At 42.8% G+C, this 13,118-nt stretch overlaps 2 protein-coding genes across 2 annotated transcripts; both read right to left on the minus strand.

The window, feature by feature from the left end:
* Positions 1-1,528: 1,528 nt before the first annotated feature.
* LOC108279477 (antigen WC1.1) lies at positions 1,529-8,943 on the minus strand. The gene is made up of 16 exons (XM_053688147.1): positions 8,847-8,943; positions 8,527-8,718; positions 7,978-8,292; positions 7,573-7,893; positions 6,539-6,853; positions 5,818-6,123; positions 5,554-5,619; positions 4,790-5,095; positions 4,613-4,669; positions 4,375-4,524; positions 3,615-3,734; positions 2,501-2,563; positions 2,133-2,198; positions 1,945-2,022; positions 1,678-1,740; positions 1,529-1,539 (listed from the first exon to the last, which is right to left on the minus strand). The coding sequence occupies exons 1-16, from the start codon at positions 8,941-8,943 to the stop codon at positions 1,529-1,531; spliced, it is 2,526 nt and encodes an 841-aa protein (XP_053544122.1).
* A 393-nt stretch (positions 8,944-9,336) lies between these two features.
* Positions 9,337-13,118, minus strand: LOC128635421 (deleted in malignant brain tumors 1 protein). Its single transcript, XM_053688392.1, has 3 exons — positions 12,830-13,118; positions 12,301-12,615; positions 9,337-9,691 (listed from the first exon to the last, which is right to left on the minus strand). The coding sequence occupies exons 1-3, from the start codon at positions 13,032-13,034 to the stop codon at positions 9,369-9,371; spliced, it is 843 nt and encodes a 280-aa protein (XP_053544367.1). The 5' UTR covers positions 13,035-13,118; the 3' UTR covers positions 9,337-9,368.

Here is a 13,118-nt window from a genome sequence, read left to right on the forward strand (position 1 = left end):
CGCCCTTGCGCATGACCAGTAACTGAAGCTTATGTAACATCATGCCTATTTATAGACCTGCCATGATCAGGTGACAGGTGTGTGCCTTTCTAAATCATGTCCAATCAACTGAATTTACCACAGGTGGACTCCAATCGAGTTGTAGAAATATCTCAAGGATGATCAGTGGAAACCAGGTGCACCTGAGCTCAATTTTGAGTGTCATGGCAAAGGCTGTGAATACTTATGTACATGTGCTTTTTTTATTTTTTTATTTTTAATAAATTTGCAAAGATTTCAAACAAACTACTTTCACATTGTCATTATGGGGTATTGTTTGTAGAAGTTTGATGAAAATAATTAATTTTATCCATTTTGGAATAAGGCTGTAACACAACAAAATGTGGAAAAAGTGAAGCACTGTGAATACTTTACAGATGCACTGTAACCCCACAACGGCTGATTGGGAGTGAACAGCACAGCTATTTAGCTATGCCAAAGGTGGAGGAGGCGCATTTGAGCCACCTCTCTCCATCGACGACAGGAAATTTAGGGGGCCCATCTTTGTGTTCCAGACCATGTAAGGCCACCTCGGCAAAGCCTATTCAACAGCTTGTCTTGCTTGTGGGTCACTGCATACAATGGCAGTGTTGCAGGCCTACCAAGCAGACCTGATGTATGAGCTCGATATAAGCTCGGTATAAGGTCACCATATGTTAGTTTGACAGATAATACAGCAGTGTTCTCATATATCAACCACCAGGGAGGGTTATGTTCACGCCTAGTCTGTGTGGCCATCATTTTGGCCTGACATGCCCCTATTGATGGAATCTCTGTGGGGCAACATTCTCTAACTTCGAGGTTTATGCACGGTGTCAGGTGGGTGAGGCCCACCCGCAGACCACGCATAAGTTCATGGGAAATTTCTGTGGTCCTGGAAGGTATGTCAGGTGCCCCATTTGAGCCCTTAAACGGGACAAGAGAAAATGCACCTACTGTGTCCAGTAAGGGCTCTCTGTACTTATGTCCACCGCTTTAGCCAGTGGCATAACTCGGAGCAGCTTCTGGTCTGCTTTGGCAGTGACAGTACAGGTGATGCTGTGTTGAAGCAGCGCATCTCTAATTGGATAGTTGAAGCAATCTCTGAAACAATCTCTATCATTTATCACTCGCTATGCCTCTGGGCATAAGGGCTCATTCCACTAGGGCGGTCGCCTCCATGAAGGCTTTGTCCAAAGTACAAAGGATGTGTGTGCTGCGGCAGGGTTGTCTACACCACACACATACATCCGGTATTACAGCCTGGAAATACATTTCAGTGGACAGCCCACAACATGGAGCTCATGCAATATGGAGTTCCCTTTGAAATGGAACGTCTGGGTTACGCCTGTAACCCTGTTCCCTGAGAAGGGAATGAGACATTTCATAGCTTTGTCATACTGGGGCATGCCAGTGAACTGCATTTTCGCTTCAGATAAAGAGGTTAATGGTGCTGTTCACACGTGCCGTTTATATATCATGTGACACGCTTAATTACCATGTCACATGATCATGGCAGGCCTATAAATAGATGTTCAGATGACAGTCACACGCCAGGGCGCTTCCCACAGCATGGAGCTCATGCATAAAACCTATTAAATCCACATTAATGATCTTTTGGATGCTTGTGGATGCAATACTGTCACATTATTATCATACCTGTCAGTATAACTGACTTCTGATCAGCTGTAACGGCGTCATCATAATTCTCAGCTTCATCCTCTACACCAAAACACAGATATTTAAAGATATTTAAAGTTTACTGAAGAGGCAGTTTGTACACTGTGTATTTGATGACACAATGCAAAATGACATGGTATACATGTAAAAAATGTCACTACACACAAACCAATAAACAAACTTATTTGCAGTCTGTGTGTTTCATTTATACTGCTTTCTAAAACTAATCCCAAAACAGAACCACACCATCCACGTTATCAGGGATCGGTCCAGCAGTGACGGCATCATCGTAGTCCTCTGGTGGGTCAACTCTTCCTGTATCACCTAAATGAAATAAAAGCAGAGGCTCTGTACAAACAGCTACATCACATTCTGACCTCATGGTTTAATGTGAAGTCAGTAAATTTATGTCATCAGTTAACAACTGCACCCACTTATGAAGTCACTGGTGTCGATGACGTCATCATAATACTCAGCCTTTTCTCCAGTCCCAGACTTTACTGTAAAAAGAACAATTGGTTTGTTTTGGGTTTTTAAACACATTTATACTCAATAAAATCCTCCTCCAAAGAAGCTTTGATCAATTTGATAAGAGGGATTTCAGAAGCTTAAAGTAAGATAAGGTTGATTGTGAGATGTCACGTGTCAGCATTAAAACACTGGAGTTCCTGTAATTCTTCTATACAATACATCATAATCACGTCTCAGAAAGGACACATTTAGTCATTTCTGATTTTTAATTGCAATTCTAATATCTTTCAGTTAATGGAGTTAGACAAACTCACACTCTGCCCTTTTTTACCTGAGAGAAGCTCATCATCCACATGCTCATACCCAGAATGCTGTTCTTCAGAGAGGAGACTTCCTGTTAGAGGAGAGCAGCACAGTCATGAGACGTGTTCAGAAAAGTAGATCACCAACACACACACACACACACACACACACTCACACCAACAGGAAAATACACTTATTCAAGTATCAAGATTTTATTAGGACATTTAATACATGTTACATTACCCTACACTCATTCACACACACACACACACACACACACACACACACACACACACACACACACACACACACTCACACGCACACACAGGGACTGAGGGAGAGGGAGGATGCACCTGTGCAGGAAAGCGCACACACGCGCACGCACACACTCACTCACAGGAAAACAGACATACACACTTACATTCACATATAGGATTGTTTGTAGGAAGCTTGTTGTTAAATCTATCCTGGTTTATGAGGACTCAGTTCTTAACATCCTTCCAATTCAGCATGTCAAAAATGCACATAAATGCAGTACATCACACACAGACAAGTGCACACACACACACACATGCACACACACACAAACGCAGAGCAAGAGAGAGAGAGAAATGCACCTGTACAGGAAAGCATTCACAAGCAGCAGCTCAGAAGCATTGCTAGATGTTTATCAGCACCTCAAGTACTCTAACTGCACATTTCCTTTCACACACATTAACTTATTTTTAATGATTTGTGGTAAATCTCTCTCTCTCACACACACAGAGAGAGAGAGAGAGAGAGAGAGAGAGAGAGATAAACCCATGCTCCAATTCAAGAAACTCACATTCAATATAAAGTGTTTATGAGGACATTAACTAACCAGCGTGGTTCATGAGGACCCACCTTTCCCAACATTCCAATAAAATACAGTTCACAAAAACACACATGGATATGCACACACACACACACACACACACACACACACACACACACACTAAATCAGACTGGATTTGGGGGAAAATTTTGCTTTAATCACTGAGTTTGCATTGAGGTGTGTATTTTGTATCGAGTGATTTGATGATTTGCATGCAGTGAATTTCAGCTACAAGTTTAAATGGAATACAATAAGTGTGATGTAGAACAGTCCACATATCACTCACCTCTTTGAGTGGAGATCATGGTTCTTCTAGTTAAGTATTTGTGGTTGATCATCTCATAAGTCGTGTGTTGTCTGTGATTGATCTCCTCATAAACTACCTCAGGATGAGTCTTAGAGAGAACTGAGGGTCAAGACAGAGAGAAACAAAGGGCTCACGATGTTTAGATTATTATTATTATTATTATTATTATTATTATACAAACATGTTTACAGTAAATGTTTAACACCACAGTAAAGTAGAAATAAATAATAATAAAAAGCAATTGTGTTGGTTACGTAAAAAAAAAGTAATTAAAGGTTTCTAAAAGTGTAATGTGTTAAATCTCATGGAGCCTATGATATAAATTTTGTTGTTTTAGGGATTCATCTTATACAGTTACTAGCACATGGAGCGCTAAGTACCAGGAGTTCAGTCTGATCTTGTACAGTTACAGGGAATTATCAGACATTTTCTGATTAATTTCATCTGGTCATCATGTGCTAAGATGTAGATCACTGCTTGTTATGTGTATACTGATAAAAAAAAGTTATGAAATGTTCTATTTGATCATTACACAATGTAATGGAAGCATGTGATGTGTAAATAAAAAAGGATCCAGGATTGAGCTTTGTGGAATCACGCATGATACTGCATGATATTTTAATGTGTTAGCACCCGGTAACATAATATATAATTAACATCTAATCCAGTCTCTAGGACTCAGCCAACCAGGTCAATATCCAGACATTAGAGTGGAGATGAATCTGTGTATGTCTCGTACCTCTCCTGAGCACTCTGTTCTGGTCAAAGAGTACCACCAAAAGCACTAAGGCCAGGAAGAGCAGCGTTCCCAAACCAAAGAGAACCAGTGGAGGGGTGGATGGAGCGTCAGATGGCGGGTTTAGAGCGGTAATACTCATTAACTGAGTTACTGAAATTAAATAACATGAAGAGAATCTTCACAGGACACTCTTTTCATAAATATTTAGAAAAATGGTGAACAGTAATAAATATTGTACCTGTTGTGGTGGTGTGTGTTGCTGATGTGGGTGTAATAGCAGTGGACACAGATAAGTCTGGACATATGGAAATAACAAAAATAGATTAAATCAATTCAATCTTGCATGTTGTTAACACTGGGAGAAAAGTGTAATGAGTGGAGACAGGAAGCTGAAAAGTTAGCACACGCCTCTGACCTGCACAGGTGACTCCAGCAGGAGAGCAGTCAGTGTGTTTCTTCAGGGAATGATGACAGTCCCACAGGTGAATCTCATCCCCTCGACACTTCACTCTGTTCAGCCAGATAGTCCCTTCACCAGGACCAGAACTAACATTCCTATCAGCACTCAGCGCCGACCCACAGCCCAGCTGTCTGCACACCACCTGAGCGTTCCTGATGTTCCACTGATCATCACAAACGGAGCCCCACGTAGCGTTATGATACACCTCCAACCTCCCAGAGCAGCTTCCCTCTCCTCCACTCAGCCTGAGAGACCAGTGCTCTACATCACACACATCACACATGAGGAAACACACCAACGCTGAATAACAGCTCCAGTCACACAGCTCACTACAACACAATGATAATATAACCTTATATTATACTCACCATGCTCTAGTTTACCCAAAATTATTTTGTTTTGTTCTGAAAAAGAATCTGAAACTAATTACAAACATCCTGAAATTCAGCTGCTTATTAAATGTTATAAATAAATACATTTTCTGCAGAATAAAATAATTTGAACAGTAAGATCAGCTTTGGGTTCTGTTTACTGATTTGATCTCTGCTGGTTTAAGTTTCATGAAATGTGAGGAAGATTGATGCCCTCAGGATGGTTATATGAGGAAATACATTAAAGTCCTCAGAAAATGGTTTTATAAACAGATGAGGAAATATCTTCTGTCACTAACAAATGCAAATGAAGAACAGTACTAACAGCTTTTCCTTATATATCCTTACTTGAGCAGTGTTTCTGAGAGGGAAATGAAGAGCACTTTTCTTGTGTACGTAGAGACTTTCCATCATCTGCAGGAATAAAATACATGCATTAATGAAAAGTCTCACATGCAGCTTTATCTCTCAGAGCAGACTTTTCTCAGACTTCTAACATCAATTTCTGCCAAATACACTTTATATTTCAGCAACATTAGTTATACACTATTCACAATCAAACACTGCAGTTTATGGCAATGTACAGAAGCAGAAAAGTCTGACTCCACCCACCTGTGCAGGTAATACGAGCCACCTCATCACCATTATCACATGTGTTCTGTCCCCAGGGTGAAGATGGACACTGCCACAGATTAGAGTCGTGTTTCCTACACTTCAGATAATCCAGCCAGTCAGGAGCAGATTTTACTCGTGCTTCAGTGTTTGACAGACTGCCACGTCTTCCACAGTTCAGCTCTCGACACACCATGTTTACTGTCTCCTCATCCATCTGATTGTGACACACATTACCCCAGGTTCCATTGTAGAACACTTCCAGATTCCCCTCACAGCCCTCCGTGAGTCGGATCTCTTTAAACTCTGGTGGAAGAACAACGACTCATACTGAGTATAAACAATATTTATGAACAATAACCTCATAAAAACAGTATTTAGTCTCTACATTTCACCATTAACTGTAGTTCGATTTCACCCTCCTAATTATCAGAAACTGTGAAATGCACCTGGAAACATTGTACATGCATGCAAATGCCAAAAAAAATGTCAAGTAAATCACGTTTTACCTCTTGTGCACAGCGTGTCACTACTATCAGAGCTACAGATAACCTGACCTCCAAAGCTGACTACAGACTCGTAACATCTTCTATCATGTCCTTTATTTCTTCCGACTGTGTGAGTGTATTTTATATTTTATCTCCTGAGGTCCTCAATTTGAAAAGTCAGACACAGGGAGATAATGCTGTACATATTAAAGTACAGGTCAATTACACCATACCTGAGCACACGACTCCTACATCCTCCTGGTGTCCACATTCACCCTCTTCACACAGCTGAAATCTGCAGTTCCACAGGGACGTCTCGTTCCCCTCACACTCCACCTCATTCAGCCATATGGACCCAGTTCCAGGACCAAACCAGGCTGGTATGTGGGTACTGAGGGCCACTCCACACTGCAGCTGTCTGCACACCACCTGCGCATCCTCAATATCCCACGAGTCATCACACACTGTCCCCCACGAGCCGCTGTGGAAAACCTCCAGCCTTCCTGCACAGTCTCCCCCAGAACCGACCAACCTGATGGACCTGGGGTCTGGATTACACACACACACACACACACACACACACACACACACACACACACACACATTTTGTGGTCTAAAGTATAAGTCAACTGCTTTATTTAATCAATTATGAAAAACTCAGTGTCAAAAGAATTTCTGATTGATGTTCGTAAAAATCCATCCATCCATCCATTTTTTGTACTGCTTATCCTACACATGGTCATGGGGAGCCTGGAGCCTATCCCAGGGAATTCGGGGCATGAGGCGGGGAACACCCTGGATTGCAGGCCAGCCCATCACAGGCCACAATCGCACACACATTCATACTACATAAAATTTAGAAATGCCAATCAGCCTACAGCACATGTCCTTGGACTTGGGGAGGAAACTGGAGTACCGGGAGGACAGCCCTGAAGCACATGGGGAAAACGCAAACTCGGCGCACACGTGGCGGAGACGAGAATCGAACCCTCAACCCTGGAGGTATGAGGAAAATGTGATTGATATATATATATATATATATATATATATATATATATATATATATATATATATATATATATATATATATATATATATATATATATATATAATTTATAATGACATACCTAATAATGCAGAACACAAAAAGGACCACACTAGTACACTGTGCATCATAACATTATGAAATACATAAAATCATTATAAAATATATTTTACATGCTGATGTTTTACATGTCTGCTCATTGGTAGGTGTTGTGCTGCTTACCTGAGCAGGTGATGTACAGCTGTTCCCCGGAGCTGCAGTTGACAGGTTGTGCACTGCTGCAGTTCCCCAGATGAGCTTCACTCCCAGAGCAGCTGAAACCCGTTACACACATGTGTTTGTGTTCAGTGGTGGATGGAGAGGAGCGGTAGTTCAGCACGGAGCCACAGCCCAGCTGTCTGCAGAGCACAGACGCCTCAGACAGACTCCACGAGTCCAGGAGAACTCTCCTCCAGTCCTGCCTGAAATAAATATCCACCTCCCCCTGACACTCGCTCCCTCCAGACAACCGCACTCGCCCCTCATGAAATGCCACGGATGATCCTGAAGCAGAAGAACATCATTTAAATATTCTAATGAACACTGACTTCATTCACTAACGTGGTGTAGGTGATGTTAATATCTCACCATTACAGATGACTCCAGCATCGTGTTTATGAGAGCATGCAGCTCGACTCCATGATGAGATGCCACATTGTGATAGGTGTGCCTCCTTCCCCTGACAATCAAACACATCGGCCCAGATGTGGCCACTCCCCTCCCCAAACCAGTCCACCTCCACCACAGCCACAGCACTCCCACAATCCAGCTGTGCACAGAGAACATCTGCAGCTCTCATATCCCAGCCTACAGCACAAACTGTGCCCCAGTCACTGAGGTACTGGAGCTCCACTCGACCAGAACAGGAGTCCGGTCCGTTCACCAGCCGCGCCCCTGTGTGACCTGAACAAACAGCCGAGAGCTCAGTGAAAGAAGAAAATTAACAAAGACACAGTAAAATTTGAACCTTAAAGTCTTTATTTAAAAAGAAGTTGAATCCTGATACTTCACCAGAACATATTAATCCCACATCGTTGTAATGGGAGCAGTTTGAGTGTTTGTGTGAAGATGATGTTGGACAGGAGTAAATCTCGGGTTCAGTTCCTCTACACTGAAGCTCCTCTGTCCACACCTGACCCTCCCCTCGGCCAAAAGCAGCGGATCCCAGCACCTCCACAGGAATCCCACAGCCCAGCTCTCGACACACAACCTCTGCATCCTGCTGGTCAAAGTCAGCATCACACACTGTGGACCAGGAACCTCCATGAAGCACCTCCACTCTCCCAGAGCACTTGTGAAGCCCAGCAGTGAGTCTCGACGTTCTGTGACCTGTGTTTTATTTTATTGTGTAAATATTGTACATATTTTCAGAGAGACAGAGTATCAAGAAATCACTATAACGTAGTTGCTGTAACATCCAGCCCCAACATTTCCCTTTCAAACCACCAGAGAACAACCTCGTATGAGGTCTGAACCACTTTCTTGCTCATTCACGTAATTTCCTGTTAGACGCGATATGAAGCACATGGGGTGCTTCTCAATACTCAAATTCATGCTTCCTTGTTTCCTCTCTCCTCTGTCCTCCAGCCCATGACCCATAAATCTATTCAAGTCAGCCATTTTGAAGGACATATCAATTCTCTAATTTCACTGTGAGGAGGCAAGGAATGAGGAGTGAGGAAGCTTCCAGAGGATCTAGGAGCAAAGATACGTAGGCATATCCTATGCGGAAGAGTTTCTTTTCGAAAAACCTGACACTTGTATATATATTTTTTTTACTATGATTTTGAATATGTTTTGGATTTGTGGACTTGGAATAGGACTTGATTGCTTTGACCCTGTCATATCTGTTAGTAAACTTCCTGCAAATGGACCCTTACTCTATGCATTTAAATAAAGTAATTTTTTATTAATAGTAATGTGTGGGTGTAATTAAATTTGTCAAATCATGTTAATAATGTAACTGTAATTTATTTTTTTTAATTCAGCTTTTTACCTGAGCAGGTGACTCCAGCATCATTATCATGACCACAGTAATAACCCATACCACTAGATCTACAGTTCTTCAATGTTGACTCTGATCCTTTACAGTGCACATCAACCATCCAGATTGGTCCTGATCCTTCTCCAAATTGATCGGATTGTGGTGCATCTACAGGCTCCCCACAGTGTAGCTCTCTACACAACACTGCAGCATCAACCTTATCCCAGTTAAGACCACACACTGTTCCCCACTGTCCATCCTGAAGAACCTCCACTCTCCCAGCACAGCGACTTCCACCATTCATCAATCTCACACTGCCTGAGAGAGAGAGAGAGAGAGAGAGAGAGAGAGAGATATTGATTGGTGCCCTGATCCTGATAACAATGGGGAGAGTCTTGCAACGAGCCACCCCACCTATGTCTCACTACACGGGGAGCCCAGGGTCATTCGCCCTATGACAGGCCAATAAGGCTTTGCTGGCTGGATGCACCCTCCACACTCTGACCCCACCCCTCGCTCCCACCTTCTCCATTGAAGTAGATGGCATGCCTGTCCCAGCCTTCCTATACTCTGGGAGTACAGTAACACTACCTCGGCAAGTGATCCTGTCCCAAACGGCCAAGTCATGTGAGTCATTCTCGGTCTCCTGTGTGCACAGAGATGTCAGGGAGGTCCCTGACACATATTTTTCTTGTCAGAGAGGGACTCCTTTATTACCACACAGAGCAACATGGCCAAGTGTACAACCTCCCAGTTGTCCCTCAACCAAAGACCCAGCTACCCACGCACCTGGCCCATTCACATCCGTTAGTTATCTGGGGGGGCTTTCAACACCCTGGAGAAACTGAAAGACCGGTGCCTCTAGCTGGGCAATGGATGCAAAGGTCCAGAATTTCTGCCAGCAGTGCCCCCAGTGCCAGTGTACTGTGCCTAAGAAGCCTGCACCCACTCCCCTCTTCCCACTTCACATCAATGACATCCCCTTCGAAAGAGTAGGTATAGACCTTGTAGGGTCACTCCCGAAGTCTGCCAGGGTCCACGAGTACATCCTTGTTATAGTTGATTATGCTGCCAGGTACCCTGACACATTTACACTCTATGGGTGCAACCCTCACTGGGAGTAGGCTCAGAGTTGGGGGGGGGTTACTGTGATGGTGAGCCTGCAGCCCCCACATATGGCATTTGCTTAGTCTCAAAACCTGCATATATAAAAACCAGGTGCATGCACATGATATGAGCACACAGAACAGTATCTGCACACTGAAAACATCCTTTCTGCTCCATTCAACTGCTCGACCCTCTCTTTGCCCATGCAACTGCTCAGCACATGGCTTCTTGTCAAGTTGACTTTTGAGATTTTGGAGGCAAGGACAGTGGCTGATGTCTCTGCTCCTTTGTCAATTTTAATTTGATTTGTCACTTTGATTTGTAAATTTGATTACTGACCATTATTTGTTGTTTGGTTTGATTACTGACATGCATAATCTGACACCACACTCCAGTCCAGCCAGTCTAGTAAAGACTGGTAAAGAGAACAACAATTTTCATGGGGCCATCATGTCTGAGCAAGTAAGTCTTACACAAAGTTAACATCTTTCAGAGATCTCATTTTAATATTGTTTGAAGGTATTGATTTCTTTAGCTAGCTAAATATTCTTCTGACAAAAAAAGTGGTCAGAGCGTAAGAGACAGGCCGGGTGTTGAAAATTAAAAATCAATGGAGCTGTGACATCAGCCACTGTCCCCATCTACAAATTCTCAAAAGTCAACTTGACAAGCAGGTGAGGGTTGAGCAGTTGCGAGGGTATAAAGAGGGTCATGGGAGTACTTGTCATAGCCCCATGCTCGCAGGACATGCGCAGGAGAAATGCTCCCTCATGAGGATGGGTTTCTGCACGCTTGTACTGTTCTGTGTGCTCACACAGTAGAAATGCTCCCATGCGAGAATGGTTTTCCGCTCATGGATACTGTTCTGGGCGCTAGGATCACGTGCATGCTCCTGGTTTTTATGTGCGCGGGTTTTGAAACTACACTTCTCACACAACTGCCTCATGGATGCTTAATGGACAGTGCCATTCTAGCACTCCCAATGTTGTCGATAGAGCAAGAGCACATGCCTGCAAGGTTAGGTGGCAGAAACACACAACTGGCAGCCAATGATTGTGGTGGCGAGTATCTCAGGAGAGTATAAAAGAGCACAGCAGACATGATAAGCTGAGCCAGTCTTATGTTCATGATATCGCTTCACCAGTCTGCAGCCCAGCAGCCAGAGAAGCTCCCTGGGTCCTGCTTGGACGCCGCTCACCTGTGCTTGCCACAGACCAAGACCAAATGACCGTGACGTTGCACATTTCTCACCTTCACCCCTTTCAAGACTGAAAGTCACTTTTTTCTCACCACCCCTGCCTCCTATGTGTCTATGACCAGCCCAACACAGCTTCATGTAGCTACAACTCTCACATGCATGCAGTCACAAACACACATACATACACACATATTAAGCACACAGACACACACACAGGTCAATAAATATTGGACATTAAAAAAGTTATTCTTATTATAACTGTCTGCCACAGAATATAGGAGCTGAAATTAAATAACGAATATGAGCTCATAGAGCAGACTTTCAGCTTCAATTTTAGGGAATTTACATCCAAATCTGGTGAATGTTTAGGAATTACAGCACTTTTCATGTGTGGTAGATACACTCAAATTAAAATCTGCACTTTGAGCTCCTTTTTAATTTTCAGTAAAATAATTAATATAAAATACATATGTAAATACTTAATATTACGTAATTTCACACACACATACATACACACACACAATATGGCTATACACTGTTTACTCTATACTTGTTTTTGTTCATCAATTATTAGGACTTATACTCAAATACACACAACAAAGACACACACATCATACTTAACCAGAACATATTAATCCCACATCGTTGTAATGGGAGCAGTTTGAGTGTTTGAGTGAAGATGATGTTGGACAGAAGGTAATCTCAGATTCATTTCCTCTACACTGAAGCTCCTCTGTCCACACCTGACCCTCCCCTCGGCCAAAAGCAGCTGATCCCAGCACCTTCACAGGAATCCCACAGCCCAGCTCTCGACACACAACCTCTGCATCCTGCTGGTCAAAGTCAGCATCACACACTGTGGACCAGGAACCTCCATGAAGCACCTCCACTCTCCCAGAGCACCGGTGAGGACCAGCACTGAGTCTCAGATTTTCACCTGTGTTTTATTTTATTGTGTAAATATTGTGTAAAATATATTAAGAACATATATTAATAAAGAAAACATCCCAACAAGGTTACAAAATGCTTTCAATTTAAAATAAAATAAAAATGTATTTAAATTAATTTATTGGTTATTAAAATTAGTCGAAAATGTCATACTAATAATTTAACCAATTTTCTTTTTTTTTCTTCTAAATATAGCCGTTTACCTGAGCAGATGACTCCAGCATTATGAATATAATCACAGGAATGTCCCTGTTGTGAGCTACAGTTGTTCAGTGTTGACTCATATCCTCTACAGTACAAATCATGTATCCAGATTTCTTCTGATCCTTCTCCAAAGTGAGCATCATACTGCACCTCTACAGGTTCCCCACAGCGCAGCTCTCTACACACCACTGCAGCATCTTTCATATCCCAGGCAGAACTACACACTGTTCCCCACTGTCCATCATGAAGAACCTCCACTCTCCCAGCACAGCGACTTCCACCATTCAC

This window comes from Ictalurus punctatus, chromosome 19, assembly GCF_001660625.3.
Source record: "Ictalurus punctatus breed USDA103 chromosome 19, Coco_2.0, whole genome shotgun sequence".
NCBI classification, from domain to species: domain Eukaryota; kingdom Metazoa; phylum Chordata; class Actinopteri; order Siluriformes; family Ictaluridae; genus Ictalurus; species Ictalurus punctatus.

Coding starts and splice junctions, on each gene's coding strand:
- LOC108279477 (XM_053688147.1), bottom strand. CDS start 8,943: ATGAATTTGAGTATTGAGAAGCACCCCATGTGCTTCATATCGCGTCTA. Junction 8,719..8,846: donor TGGTTCAGACCTCATACGAG/GTTGTTCTCTGG, acceptor AATAAAACACAG/GTCACAGAACGTCGAGACTC. Junction 5,096..5,553: donor CTCTCAGAAACACTGCTCAA/GTAAGGATATAT, acceptor TGTGTGATGTAG/AGCACTGGTCTCTCAGGCTG.
- LOC128635421 (XM_053688392.1), bottom strand. CDS start 13,034: ATGAAAGATGCTGCAGTGGTGTGTAGAGAGCTGCGCTGTGGGGAACCT. Junction 12,616..12,829: donor TGCTGGAGTCATCTGCTCAG/GTAAACGGCTAT, acceptor AATAAAACACAG/GTGAAAATCTGAGACTCAGT. Junction 9,692..12,300: donor TGTGGGATTAATATGTTCTG/GTTAAGTATGAT, acceptor TCTCTCTCTCAG/GCAGTGTGAGATTGATGAAT.